Genomic DNA, 12,870 nt, shown 5'->3' with positions numbered 1-12,870 from the left:
CTCTGAGCTGTAGTCAATGAACAGCATTCTCACGTTGGTGTTCCTTTTGTCCAAGGGGGAAAAGTCTGTGTGGAGTGCAATAGATAATGCTTCATCTGTAGATCTGTTGTGGCAGTGTGCGAATTGGAATGGGTCTGGGATGATGGTGTTGATTTGAGCCATGACCAGCCTTTCAAAGCACTTCATAGCTTTAGATGTGAGTGCTACGGGGTAATAGTCATTTAACTTGGCGTTCTTGACACAGGGACTATGGTGGTCTGCTTGAAACATATAGGTATTACAGACTATATCAGGGAGAGTTTGAAAATGTCAGTGAAGACACTTCACTGGCCAGCTGGTCAGCACATGCTCGGAGTACACGTCCTGGTAATCTGTCTGGCACCGCGGCCTTTTGAATGTTGACCTGTTTAAAGGTCTTACATCGTCTACGAAGAGTGTGATCAGTTATCCGGAACAGCTGGTGCTCTCATGCATGGTTCAGTGTTGCTTTCCTCACCGCAAGCGTAGAAGGCATTTAGCTTGTCTGGTAGGTTCTCATCACTGGGCAGGTCGCGGCTGGTTTTCCCTTTTTTTTAATCCTGTGATAGTTTGCAAGCCCTGCCACAGCCGACGAGCATCAGAGCCGGAAGAAAACAAGACAATTTCTTAGTCTAATCAACTAGGCTACTGATAACGACCATAAAGACCCTGCGGCAGAATGAATCAGTTAGATGGGCCTTTGGTTTCATAGGGGGGCACATTTTTTCACGGACCTCCTATGTCTTCACGTGCTTGCGCCTTCACAATAGTTTTAATGGTTTTATTAGTAAAGACCATAGGCAGCTCGTGAGTTTCAAGTTTGTGCAAGCTTACAGTTTATCATAATATTTCTACCGATCTGTGTGCAGTTCTGATTATTGTTTATATAGAACATTTCTTGGAACAGTTTAATATCAATAATATCGTTTTCGTTTCTCAAAGTCATTGTCACATGGTTCATCAAAGAATCCAAAGTAATATGATAAAAATCTAGAAGTTTAAATTCAACTATGCCGAGAGCACTAGCCTCTGTTCATATGGACACATTGATACACTGTGATGTACTGGATGGTAAAAAATGACAGTGTAGAATGCAGCAGTAGGCCTAGAACTTCCATCGTCAACTAAGTAAAATACATAGAGATGCAGCAGTAGGCCTAGAACTTCCATCGTCAACTAAGTCAAATACATAGAGATGCAGCAGTAGACCTAGAACTTCCATCGTTAACTAAGTAAATACATAGAGATGCAGCAGTAGGCCTAGAACTTCCATCGTCAACTAAGTCAAATACATAGAGATGCAGCAGTAGGCCTAAACTTCCATCGTCAACTAAGTCAAATACATAGAGATGCAGCAGTAGACCTAGAACTTCCATCGTTAACTAAGTAAATAGAGATGCAGCAGTAGGCCTAGAACTTCCTCGTTAACTTAGTAAAATACATAAGATGCAGCAGTAGACTAGAACTTCCATCGTCAACTAAGAAATACATAGGCCTTAAGCCAACAAATAAACAGTAGAAAAATAATCCTGATGAAAATGTTGGTTCTTTCAATCACATTCATCTATCTACTCCTCCTGTCTGCCTCCGTCTCGATCTGTCTTGACTTGAGCTTTTTGCTAGTGAAGTGCAACATCGTATCAAATCATCACTTGGTCCGGCCGCACTAGCGAACTGAGTAGTATGTCCTTCGCCTCCGACTCATTAAAGTAGAAATCCTCATCCAAATCGAGGTTAGTGATCGGTGTTCTGATGTCCAGAAGCTCTTTTAGGTCATAGGAAAACATTATGTGCAAATAATCTACGCAAAAAAACATTTGGTAAGGAGCAYGTAAAACGGCAGTTATTCCCTCCAGCGCTTTTCTTTAGCGATGGATAGAGCGAGAGAGAGAGTTACACCYTCAGATTAGACACACCATATTTTTTTTTTAAACCAATCCAATTTTGATAAACTTGCATATCTATTAGTTGAAAAACCACAGTGTGCCTTCACAGCAGCAAGAAAAGGGCAACCAGTAGAGAACAAACACCATTGTAAATACAACCTATATTTATTGGTCTATTTATTTTCCCTTTGCACAAATGTTACAAATAGCCGTAATATAACATTTGAAATATCTCTATTATTTTGAAACTTTTGTGAGTGTAATGTTTACTGTTCATTTCTGATTGTTTATTTCACTTTTGTTTTTATCTATTCCGCTTGCTTTGGCAATATAGACATGTTTCCCATGCCAATAATGCCCTTTGAATTGAATTGAGAGAGATGGAGCGAGAGAGAGATGGAGTGTACTAGGGATTATGGGAGTTGGTTAATGGGGCAGTCAGTCAGGTCTGCGCTGCAGTCATGTGTGGACAGGGAGTTTATTCGTAGACTAGATTCCTCTCCTGGTTAAGTGCTCTTCCCTGCTAGAGAAGTTTTATACTGCTGCAGTCTGTAACCCCCTCGTCTTGTACACCACTGCTGCAGCTGCGTGACGTAGGCCACTGCCTAACCTTTTCATCCAACACTGTTTGTTCTGCTTGGACAACTCCAGAAACGGCCGACCTTCTAGAATGAAGCAGCTTACAGGTCGATGTTTTATTGGATGTGATACATGACAGTAGGTCCTTTATCAATTTGGGAAGCGTGTTGATTATTGCATCCTTTCTTTTTCACAAAGCCTCATTTCTATTCTCTGAACCTGTTAATGGAAACATTGTCATGGGATTGCTCCACACAGAAAGTCATTTTTTAATAATGAAGTTGTTATAAGTGAACATTGTATAGATCTGCTCTCTTGTAGAGGAATGATTTATCACTGGAAATGACATGTGCAATGTAGTGCGTCCATAACACGAAATGACACGTACAGAGCCTTCAGAAAGTATTCATATACCTTGACATATTCCACATTTTGCAGTGTTACAGCCGGATTTCAAAATTAATTAAATTGTTGTTTCTTCGCCCATCTACACACTATACCYCATAATGACAAAGTGAAAACATGTTTTAAGAAATGTTTGTAAATGTATTGAAAAGGAAATACAGAAGTATCTAATTTACTAAAGTATTCACACCCCTGAGTCAGTACATGTTAGAAGCASCTTTGGCAGCGATTACAGATGTGAGTCTTTCTGGGTAAGCCTCTAAGAGCTTTTCACACCTGGATTGTGCAACATTTGCTCATTATAATTTGTTTAATTCTTCAATCTCTGTCAAATTGGTTGTTGATCATTGCTAGACAACCATTTTCAGGTCTTGCCAAATATTTTCAAGTAGATTTAGGTCAACACTGTAACTCGGAATATTCACTGACTTCTTGGTAATCAACTCCAGTGTAGATTTGGCCTTGTGTTTTAGGTTATTGTCCTGCTGAAAGGTTTATTAATTTCCCAAAGTCTGATGGAAAGGAGACTGAWTTTTYTTTTTGTKCCTTGTTRCAAACAGGATGCATGTTTTGGAATAATTTTTGTTCTGTACAGACTTCCTCCTTTTCACTATGTCAATTAGGTTAGTATTGTGGTGTAACTACAATGTTGTTGATCCATCCTCAGTTTTACCCATCTACCAATAGGTGCCCTTCTTTGCCAGGCATTGGAAAACCGTTGTGGTTTTGGTTGAATCTCTGTTTTAAATTCACTGCTCGCCCGAGGGACCTTACAGGTAATTGTATATGTGGGGTACAGAGATGAGGTAGCCGTTCAAAAATCATAATAGTTAAAAACTATTATTGGACACAGAGAGTCTGTGACTTGTTAAATTGTCCTCCTGAACTTATTTCGGTTTGCCATAACAAWGGGGTTGAATATTTATTGACTCAAGACCGTTCAGATTTTCATTTTTAATTAATTTGTATAATTTTGAAAAGCATAATTCCCTTTTGACATCTTGGGGTATTGTGTGAAGGCCAGTGACAAAATGTTTAATTCAGGCTTTAACACAACACATTTAGGAAAAATTCAAGTGGTGTGGATACTTTCTGAAAACACTGTACACTTTCAACAGGCAGGGCTTCATTGTTTCTATAGATCTAGCCTGTATACCTCCTGGCAGTGTTTCCACTTAGCCCACTCTCATCCTGTGGGAGTTGAGAGTAGGCTGGGCTGCAGTTAGTTGTAGTGCCTCTGGGGTGGCAGGCAGCCATGGCTCACTGTGTTGCTTCTGCAGTTCAGTAGCACCAGGACCACTGAGACTAGTAGCATGACTGTTCGGCCATGTTGGCATCTCAGTGCACTTCTGCAGCAAACCTCTCTTATGGGAGGAAAAGACCTGGAAGGTTTCCATGATTCAAGAAAAGAGCAATTCTTACCTATTAGAGATCTTTGTGGTTTTATCAATGTTTTGTAGAATTCTAACCTTACCAGAGCAAAGTAGAATAACAGTGTTTGATGATTCTGAACAGGAGGTATCATTAGTTAAAGGAAGGTGAGAATGTCTATCTTCCATCTCTGGTTCAAGCCGGGCTTACAGCATCAGTGAGTCRGTGTTGCAGATGTTGTGTCACTTTGTGTTATGTCAGTCTGCTCTGCATTTGGCTCCCGAGTGGCGCAGCGGGCTAAGGCACTGCATCTCAGTGCTAGAGGCGTCACTACATCACAACCGTCTGTGATTGGGAGTCCCATAGGGCGGCGCACAATTGGCCCAGCGTCGTCCGGGTTTGGCCGGGGTAGGCCGTCATTGTAAATAAGAATTTGTTCTTAACTGACTTGCCTAGTTAAATAAAATAAATCAAATCTGAGTCAACCGAGTATCCCCGCACTAGTACTAGAAGGAAAGCTGGGATTGGAGATAAAGTACATCTAGGCTATATTCAAGTATAGCTTTTTGATRTCTATTTCTATTGTATATATTTTCCTATTAAGTACATTTCTTACTAGAATCACATGAAGATGAGGGTGACTTGTTAAAGTCAAGAGTGCAGCATTTTTTTGTACTGTATTATAGCAATGAAAGGCAGTCTACTTGTGGTGTTTACTGTCAGTCTTCACGGGTGACAAAAATGTCAAGCATAGCCTGGAACAATAAAAGCAAGGCAATCCCACCAAAGGTTGGCTAATCCTTAAAGGGATACTTCAGGATTTTGGCAATGAAGCCCTTTTTCCACTTCCTCAGTCAGATGAACTCATGGATACCATTTCTATATCTCTGCGTGCAGTTTGAAGGATGTTGCTAACTAGCATTGTTTTTTCTTTAAAAAAAAAAACTTTAACCAGGCAAGTCAGTTAGAGCAAATTCTTATTTACAATGACGGCGTACCGGGGAACAGTGGGTTAACTGCCTTGTTCAGGGGCATAATGACAAATGTATACCTTGTCAGCTCGGGGATTCAATCTAGCAYCTTTTCGGTTACTGTCCCAATGCTCTAACCACTAGGCTACCTGCCGCCCCAAAGCATTAGCATTAGCTCAATGACTGGAAGTATGTAAAACTGCTAGCATGCTAGTAGATACCATAGACTTCTAGTCGTTGCGCTAAGCATCGGCTGGCAAAACTACCTCTTAACTTACTTCATACTGGATGCAGAGACATAAAAATGTTATCCATGAGTTCATCTGACTCAGGGGAAGTAGATAAAGGGCTTCATTGCCAAAATCCCAAAGTATCCCTTTAAGTGTTGGAACTAATGTCTCCATTATCAATGTGTTGTCACTTACTCTGCTGAGCAGCTTTTTCTTGTTAAAATAGCTCTTCCTTTATCAGCTACAGTACTGAGACACAATATTGATTTGTCACGGGAAACACGGTGAACTAAAATGAACCTTTTCTAAAATATTAAATACACATTTCCAAAGTGTCACACATGAATTGCATGCACCCCTGTACACACACACACACACACACACACACACATATTTAGTCTAGAGAAAGTTAACCTAGCATCTCCTCAGTGGGCTTGATGTTTTAAGTGTCAGATTGTGAAAGGTGATCTTGATTGGATGTGCCTGTCTCAACTGAGAGACGTGTCTCAGCATTAGGCTGACAAAGAGTACCCTTTACAACGCTGGCAGCCCGACGCTGTTCAGACGATCCCTACTTTTGACCCGTGTTGAACCCCACTTAACAGTGTGACAGTTCAGCAGGGAGCTGACTTCATGGCCAGCGGAGCACTGTGAACCCTTCAAGTAGGGGACCTTGTGTCTACAAGGATCTGACAATGTCATCAACTCCCCCAATAGAAAACATGTCCTCAATTAATCATGCCATAAGCTTGTTCAGTTACAATATCACGTCAATGGCGGCTGTCATGATCTTTAAGTAAAGCCTACTGCGTTTAGGGTTACAGCTGCTGTGACCAGGGCTGTGGCAACTGTGCACGTCCTTATCCAATTCAGAGGTGCATATTGAAGATATTGTAGGAACTGTCCATATTTACTTTTCATCAACCAACAAGATGAGTAGGCCTAGCCAACAGCAAAAGCACTAGCCTGTCAATCTACTATCCCCCATAGTACAWAAGTCAACATATTCTCTGCGAKAAATAAATATTCCAAACATAGTCTGGGACAGCTGTGGGATGCTATAGATCCCAAATTAATACAACCGCTAGCATCAAAAAACCTTTTTTATGCAATGTGGCTGACACAACAGATCAGAACATTTAGGTTAAACTATTAGGGTATKTCTTCACATTATAAGCGCAGSAATGCACACGTGGTAGTAGGCTATAAGCGTGAATGTTCCATTAGTGGAAAACACCATTATCAAAATTGACAGCAAATGCAATTATGCATGTAATGCTTTTATTATAAAAGGTGCATTTATATGGTGAAAATTGTCTTCCCCAAACTTGAAACTCACACGCTGCTAATATATGCCAGTTAGGCTCTACACCCCTTGTAAAGCGGATTAATGTGCTTAATTTTAAGAAGTTATTTGGCCACTTTAGTTGTGATACAAACCTTATTGAGMGGGCCAAGCATATGGGTTTGTAGCTTCAACCTCACAGCACGCACACCAATTGATTAATGAACTGCTGAATGTCTCTTGCTTTGTTTGCTCTTTTCAGTATTGTGTCTTATCTCTGATAGCTAATGCTTAGAGAAGAGCTTATGTCAAGTGTTGAAGTGTTGTGGTCGCAGGTTCCCTTGGCACATCTAAGCCTTCTTTTGGGGTGTTGCTATAGGCCACCGAGWGCTAACAGTCAGTATCTAAATAAGATATGTGAAATACTTGATATTGTATGTGATGTAAACAGAGAGGTCTACTTTCTTGGGRACCTGAATATTGACTGGTTTTCATCAAGCTGTCCGCTCAAGAGGAAGCTTCTTGCTGTAACCAGTGCCTGTAATCTGGTTCAGGTTATTAATCAACCTACCAGGGTGTTACAAACACTACAGCAACAAGATCATCTACATGTATCGATCACATTTTTACTAATACTGTAGAACTTTGTTCTAAAGCTGTATCCGTACATATATATATATACTTATAGCATAATTCCATAATATATATATATAATTATAAGTGAAATATATATTCTTATAGCATAATTCCAGTGGGTCAGAAGTTTACATACACTAAGTTGACTGCCTTTAAACAGCTTGGAAAATTCCATAAAATGATGTCATGGCTTTAGAAGCTTCTGATAGGCTAATTGACATCATTTGAGTCAACTGGAGGTGTACCTGTGGATGTAGTTCCCGCTCAGCCCAGTCAAAACTGTTCGCTGCTCTGGCCCTCCAATGGTGGAACAAAACTCCCTTCACGACGCCAGGACAGCGGAGTCAATCACCAACCTTCCGGAGACACTGAAACCCCACCTCTTTAAGGAATACCTAGGATAAGGATAAAGTAATCTTTTTCACCCCCCCCCCCCCCCTTAAAAATTTAGATGCACTATTGAAAGTGGCTGTTCCACTGGATGTCATAAGTGAATGCACCAATTTGTAAGTCGCTCTGGATAAGAGCGTCTGCTAAATGACTTAAATGTAAATGTAATGTATTCAAGGCCTATCTTCAAACTCAGTGCCTCTTTACTTGACATCGTGGGAGAATCAAAATAAATCAGCCAAGACCTCAAAAAACAAAATGTAACCTCCACAAGTCTGGTTCATCCTTGGGACAATTTCCAAATGCCTGAAGGTACCATGTTCATCTGTACAAAACATAGTATGCATGTAGAAACCACATGGAAAACCACGCAGCCGTCATACCGCTCAGGAAGGATACGCGTTCTGTCTCCTAGAGATGAACGGTCTTTGGTATGAAAAGTGAAAATCAATCCCAGAACAACAGCAAAGGACCTTGTGAAGATGCTGCAGGAAACAGGTACAAAAGTACCTATAGCCACAGTAAACAGACGAGTCCTATATCGACATAACCTGAAAAGTCTCTTAGCAAGGAAAGAAGCCAATGCTCCCGAAACCGCCATAAAAAAAGCCAGACTACGGTTTTGCAACTGCAACATGGAGACAAAGATCGTACTTTTTGGAGAAATGTCTTCTGGTCTGATGAAACAAAAATAGAACTGTTTGGCCATAATGACCATCGTTATGTTTGAAGGAAAAAGGGGTGAGGCTTGCAGGCCGAAGAACACCATCCCAACCATGAAGCACGGGGGTGGCAGCATCATGTTGTGGGGTGCTTTGCTACAGGAGGATTGGTGCACTTCACAAAATAGAAGGCATCATGAGGGAGGAAATGATGTGGATATATTGAAGCAACATTCAAGACATCAGTCAGGAAGTTAAAGCTTGGTCGCAAATGGGTCTCCAATGGAGAATGACCCCAGCATACTTCCAAAGTTGTGGCAAAATGGCTTAAGGACAACAAGTCTAGGTATTGGAGTTGGCCATCACAGACCGACGTCATCCTATAGGAAATTTTTGGGCAGAAACTGAAAAAAGCGTGTGCGAGAAGGAGGCCTACAAAGCCTGACTCAGTTTACACCAGCTGTCAGGGGAATGGGCCAAAATCACTCAAATCTATTGTGGAATCTCTGTGAAGGGTACCCAAAACGTTGACCCAAGTTAAACATTTAAAGGCAATGCTACCAAATACTATTGAGTGTATGTAAACTTCTGAGCCACTGGAATGATGATAAGAAATAAAACTGAAAATAATCATCTACTATTTTATTCTGACATTTCAATTCTTAAAATAAAGTGGTGATCCTAACTGACCTAGGACAGGGAATATTTACGGCGGATTAAATATCAGGAATTGTGAAAAACTGAGTTTAAATGTATTTGGCTAAGGTGTATGTAAACTTCCGACTTCAACTGTAGGTCCTAGTTTAAAGGAACCGTAAAATCATACTCTACRTGACCAAAAGTAGGCCTGGCTTGCAGTCGGCGTTCCAATTCATCCCAAAGGTGTTCGATGGGGTTGAGGTCAGTGCTATGTGCAGGCCAGTCAAGTTCTTCCATACCAATCGCGACAATGCATTTCTGTGTCGACCTCGTTTTGTGCACAGGTGCATTGTCATGCTGAAACAGGAAATGGCCTTCCCCAAACTGTTGCCACAACGTTGGWATTACATTATTATCTAGAATGTCATTGTGTCCTGTAGCGTTAAGATTTCCCTTCACTGGAAGTAAGGTGCCTAGCCGAACCATGAGGAACAGCCCCAGACCATTATTCCTCCTCCACCAAACTTTACATTTGGCACTATGCATTCAGGGAGGTAGCGTTCTCCTGGCATCCGCAAAACCCAGATTCGTCCAGCGAACTGCAAGATCGTGAAGCGTGTCATCACTGCAGATAACGTGTTTCCACTGCTTCAGAGTACAATGGTGGCGAGCTTTACACCACTCCAGCTGATGCTTTGCATTGCGCTTGGTGATCTTAGGCTTGTGTGTGTGCGGCTGCTCGGCCATCGAAACACATTTCATGAAGCTCTCGACTAACAGTTATTGTGCTGACGTTGCTTCCAGAGGCAGTTTGGAACTTGGTAGTGAGTCTTGCAACCGAGGACAGACGTGTGTGGTCTACCACTTTGCGACCAAGCCGTTGTTGTTCCTAAACGTTTCCACTTCACAAGAACAGCACTTACAGTTGATCGGGGCAGCTCTAGCAGAGCAGAAATTTGACCAACTGACTTACTGGAAAGATGGCATGCTATGACAGTGCCACGTTGAAAGTCACTGAGCTCTTCAGTAAGGCCATTCTACTGCCAATGTTTGTCTATGGAGATTGCATGGCTGTGTGCTCGATTTTATACACCTGACAGCAACGGCTGTGGCTGAAATAGCCAGATCCACCATTTTGAAGGGGTGTCCACATACTTTTGTATTTACAGTATATGTGTTTTAAGCCTACCATGTGTCTGCTAGAAGACCTAAACACATTATCACACAGGAGGTTCACTATTTTTTCTCAACTGTCATTGTTTGGAAATAGATCTATATCTGCCTTGTAGAGCATCTCTAGTGTTGTCTTTTCAAATGGTATCGAACGTGAGGAACAATATCACATTAGTCAGACAGATAACTGCTCAGTCCCTTTAGTTAACTGTTGAGGGATTTAAAGTACCTAACCAGGGATCTCCAGCAGGGCATACTCCTCCCAGAATAGACTGACTAGAATCAACTTACAGACCATATGGTAATGGACCTGCTGCATAAAATTATCAAGTGATTAGATGTAGGCTAATGGATGGGTGATACTGCTGCATAAAATTATCAAGTGATTAGATGTAGGCTAATGGATGGGTGATACTGCTGCATAAAGTTATCAAGTGATTAGATGTAGGCTAATGGATGGGTGATACTGCTGCATTTGAATCATTGATCTCAACATGTACTACAACTGATTCACATTGAATGAATTACATGTCTTGTTAAATATAACAAAATGTTCATTATCACTGACAAATTAAATGTACATTAGATATCATTTATAAGCCAGTTTTAACTAGGGCCCTAGGTTATTTCCTGGGTTGGTCTCGAGGGACAACTGCTGGCTCTAGTTCAATGAAGCATGGCTGTGAATTGTCCCTTTGAGTAATGTGTACCTTCTCTCCCCTGCAGCACATGGTGCACATGGTGCAACGGCGGTTGCCCATCACGTGGGCCAGGTGGGGGGACATGGTCATGGCTTGGGCTCTGTGCTCAGGGACCTGGTGAAGCCTGGGGACGAGAACCTGCGGGAAATGAACAAGAAGCTGCAGAACATGCTGGAGGAACAGCTGACCAAGAACATGCATCTACAGAAGGTAGGCCACACTACAGGAGGTGGGCCACACTACAGGAGGTACACTGCGGTGAAAAACTATTTGCCTCCTTTCTGATTTTCTCTATTTTTGCACATTTTTGATACTGAATGTTTTCAGATCTTCAACCAAAACCTAATATTATATAAAGGGAACCTGAGTTTACAAATAACTACAAAAATAAAAACATTTTGAAACTGAACGCAGCAATACAATATTCCAAAACATGAAAATTGTTAAATATTAACAAATKTGAAGTTTTGGAATAGCCTWGTCAAAGTCCAGACCTARTCCCAGTTGAGATGTTGTGGCAGCATTTGAAACAAGCAGTTCATGCTTGAAAACCCACAAATGTCAATAAGTTAAAGTTCTTCATGCAAGAGTGGGCCAAAATTCCTCCACAGTGATGTGACAGACTGATCAACAACTGCAAAAAGCATTAGCTGAAGGTGGCACAACCAGTTATTGAGTGTAACGGGGTAATTACTTTTTCACACAGGGGAATTGAGTGTTACATAACTTTAAATAAATAAATAAAATAAGTATACTTTTGTTATTTGTAAAATGTAGGTTCCCTTTACCTAATATTAGGTTTTGGTTGAAGATCTGAAAAACATTCAGTATTAAAAATATGCAAACATTTTGAAAATCAGAAAAGGGGGGGCAAATACTTTTTCCGCACTGTAGCTACAATGCAGAAGGTTTAGGCGCGCTACCACTGCAGAAGTAGGCGGCTACACTGCAGAAGGTAGGCGGGCTACTACTGCAGAAGGTAGGCGGGCTACACTGCAGAAGGTAGGCGGGCTACACTGGCAGAAGGTAGGCGGGCTACACTGCAGAAGGTACGGCGGGCTACACTGCAGAAGGTCAGGCGGGCTACACTGCAGAAGGTAGGCGGCTACACTGCAGAAGGTAGGCGGGCTACACTGCAGAAGGTAGGCGGGCTACACTGCAGAAGGTAGGCGCTAACTGCAGAAGGTAGGGGGCTACACTGCAGAAGGTAGGGGCTACACTGCAGAAGGTAGGCGGGCTACACTGCAGAAGGTAGGCGGCTACACTGCAGAAGGTAGGCGGGCTACACTGCAGAAGGTAGGCGGGCTACACTGCAGAAGGTAGGCGGGCTACACTGCAGACGGTAGGGGGCTCACTGCAGAAGGGCTTAGGCGGGCTTCACTGCAAGAGGTAGGCGGGCTACACTGCAGAAGGTGGCGGCTACATGCAAGGTAGGCTCACTGGCAGAGGTAGGGGGCTCACTGCAAGTAGGCGGGAACACTGCAGAAGGTAGGCGGGCTACACTGCAAGAAGGTAGGCGGGCTACACTGCAGAGGTAGCGGGCTACAGCTGAAAGGTAGGGCGGGCTACACTGCAGAAGGTAGGCGGGCTACACTGCAGAAGGTAGGGCGGGCTAACTGCAGAAGGTAGGCGGGGCTACACTGCAGAAGGTAGGCGCGGCTACACTGCAGAAGGTAGGCGGGCTACACTTGCAGAAGGTAGGCGGGCTACACTGCAGAAGGTAGGCGGGCTACACTGCAGAAGGTAGGCGGGCTAACTGCAGAGGTAGGCGGCTACACGGGTAGCTCACTGCAGAAGGTAGGCGGGCTACAACTGCAGAAGGTAGGCGGGCTACACTGCAGAAGGTAGGCGGCTACTTCACTGCAGAAGGTAGGCGGGCTTTACACTGCAGAAGGTAGGCGGGCTCACTGCAGAAGGTTTGTCA

At 42.6% G+C, this 12,870-nt stretch overlaps 1 protein-coding gene across 1 annotated transcript in view; it reads left to right on the top strand.

The window, feature by feature from the left end:
- LOC111976839 (GRIP1-associated protein 1-like) overlaps positions 1-12,870 on the top strand; it is an 88,698-nt gene that overhangs the window by 68,503 nt on the left and 7,325 nt on the right. Inside the window, 1 exon segment of the mRNA XM_070448160.1 lies at positions 10,972-11,156. Coding sequence (XP_070304261.1) covers positions 10,972-11,156 — 185 coding nt within the window.

Source organism: Salvelinus sp. IW2-2015, linkage group LG17, assembly GCF_002910315.2.
Source record: "Salvelinus sp. IW2-2015 linkage group LG17, ASM291031v2, whole genome shotgun sequence".
NCBI classification, from domain to species: Eukaryota; Metazoa; Chordata; class Actinopteri; order Salmoniformes; family Salmonidae; genus Salvelinus; species Salvelinus sp. IW2-2015.
Note: the sequence above shows the minus strand (reverse complement) of the source record. Positions and strands in the feature narration are given on the sequence as shown.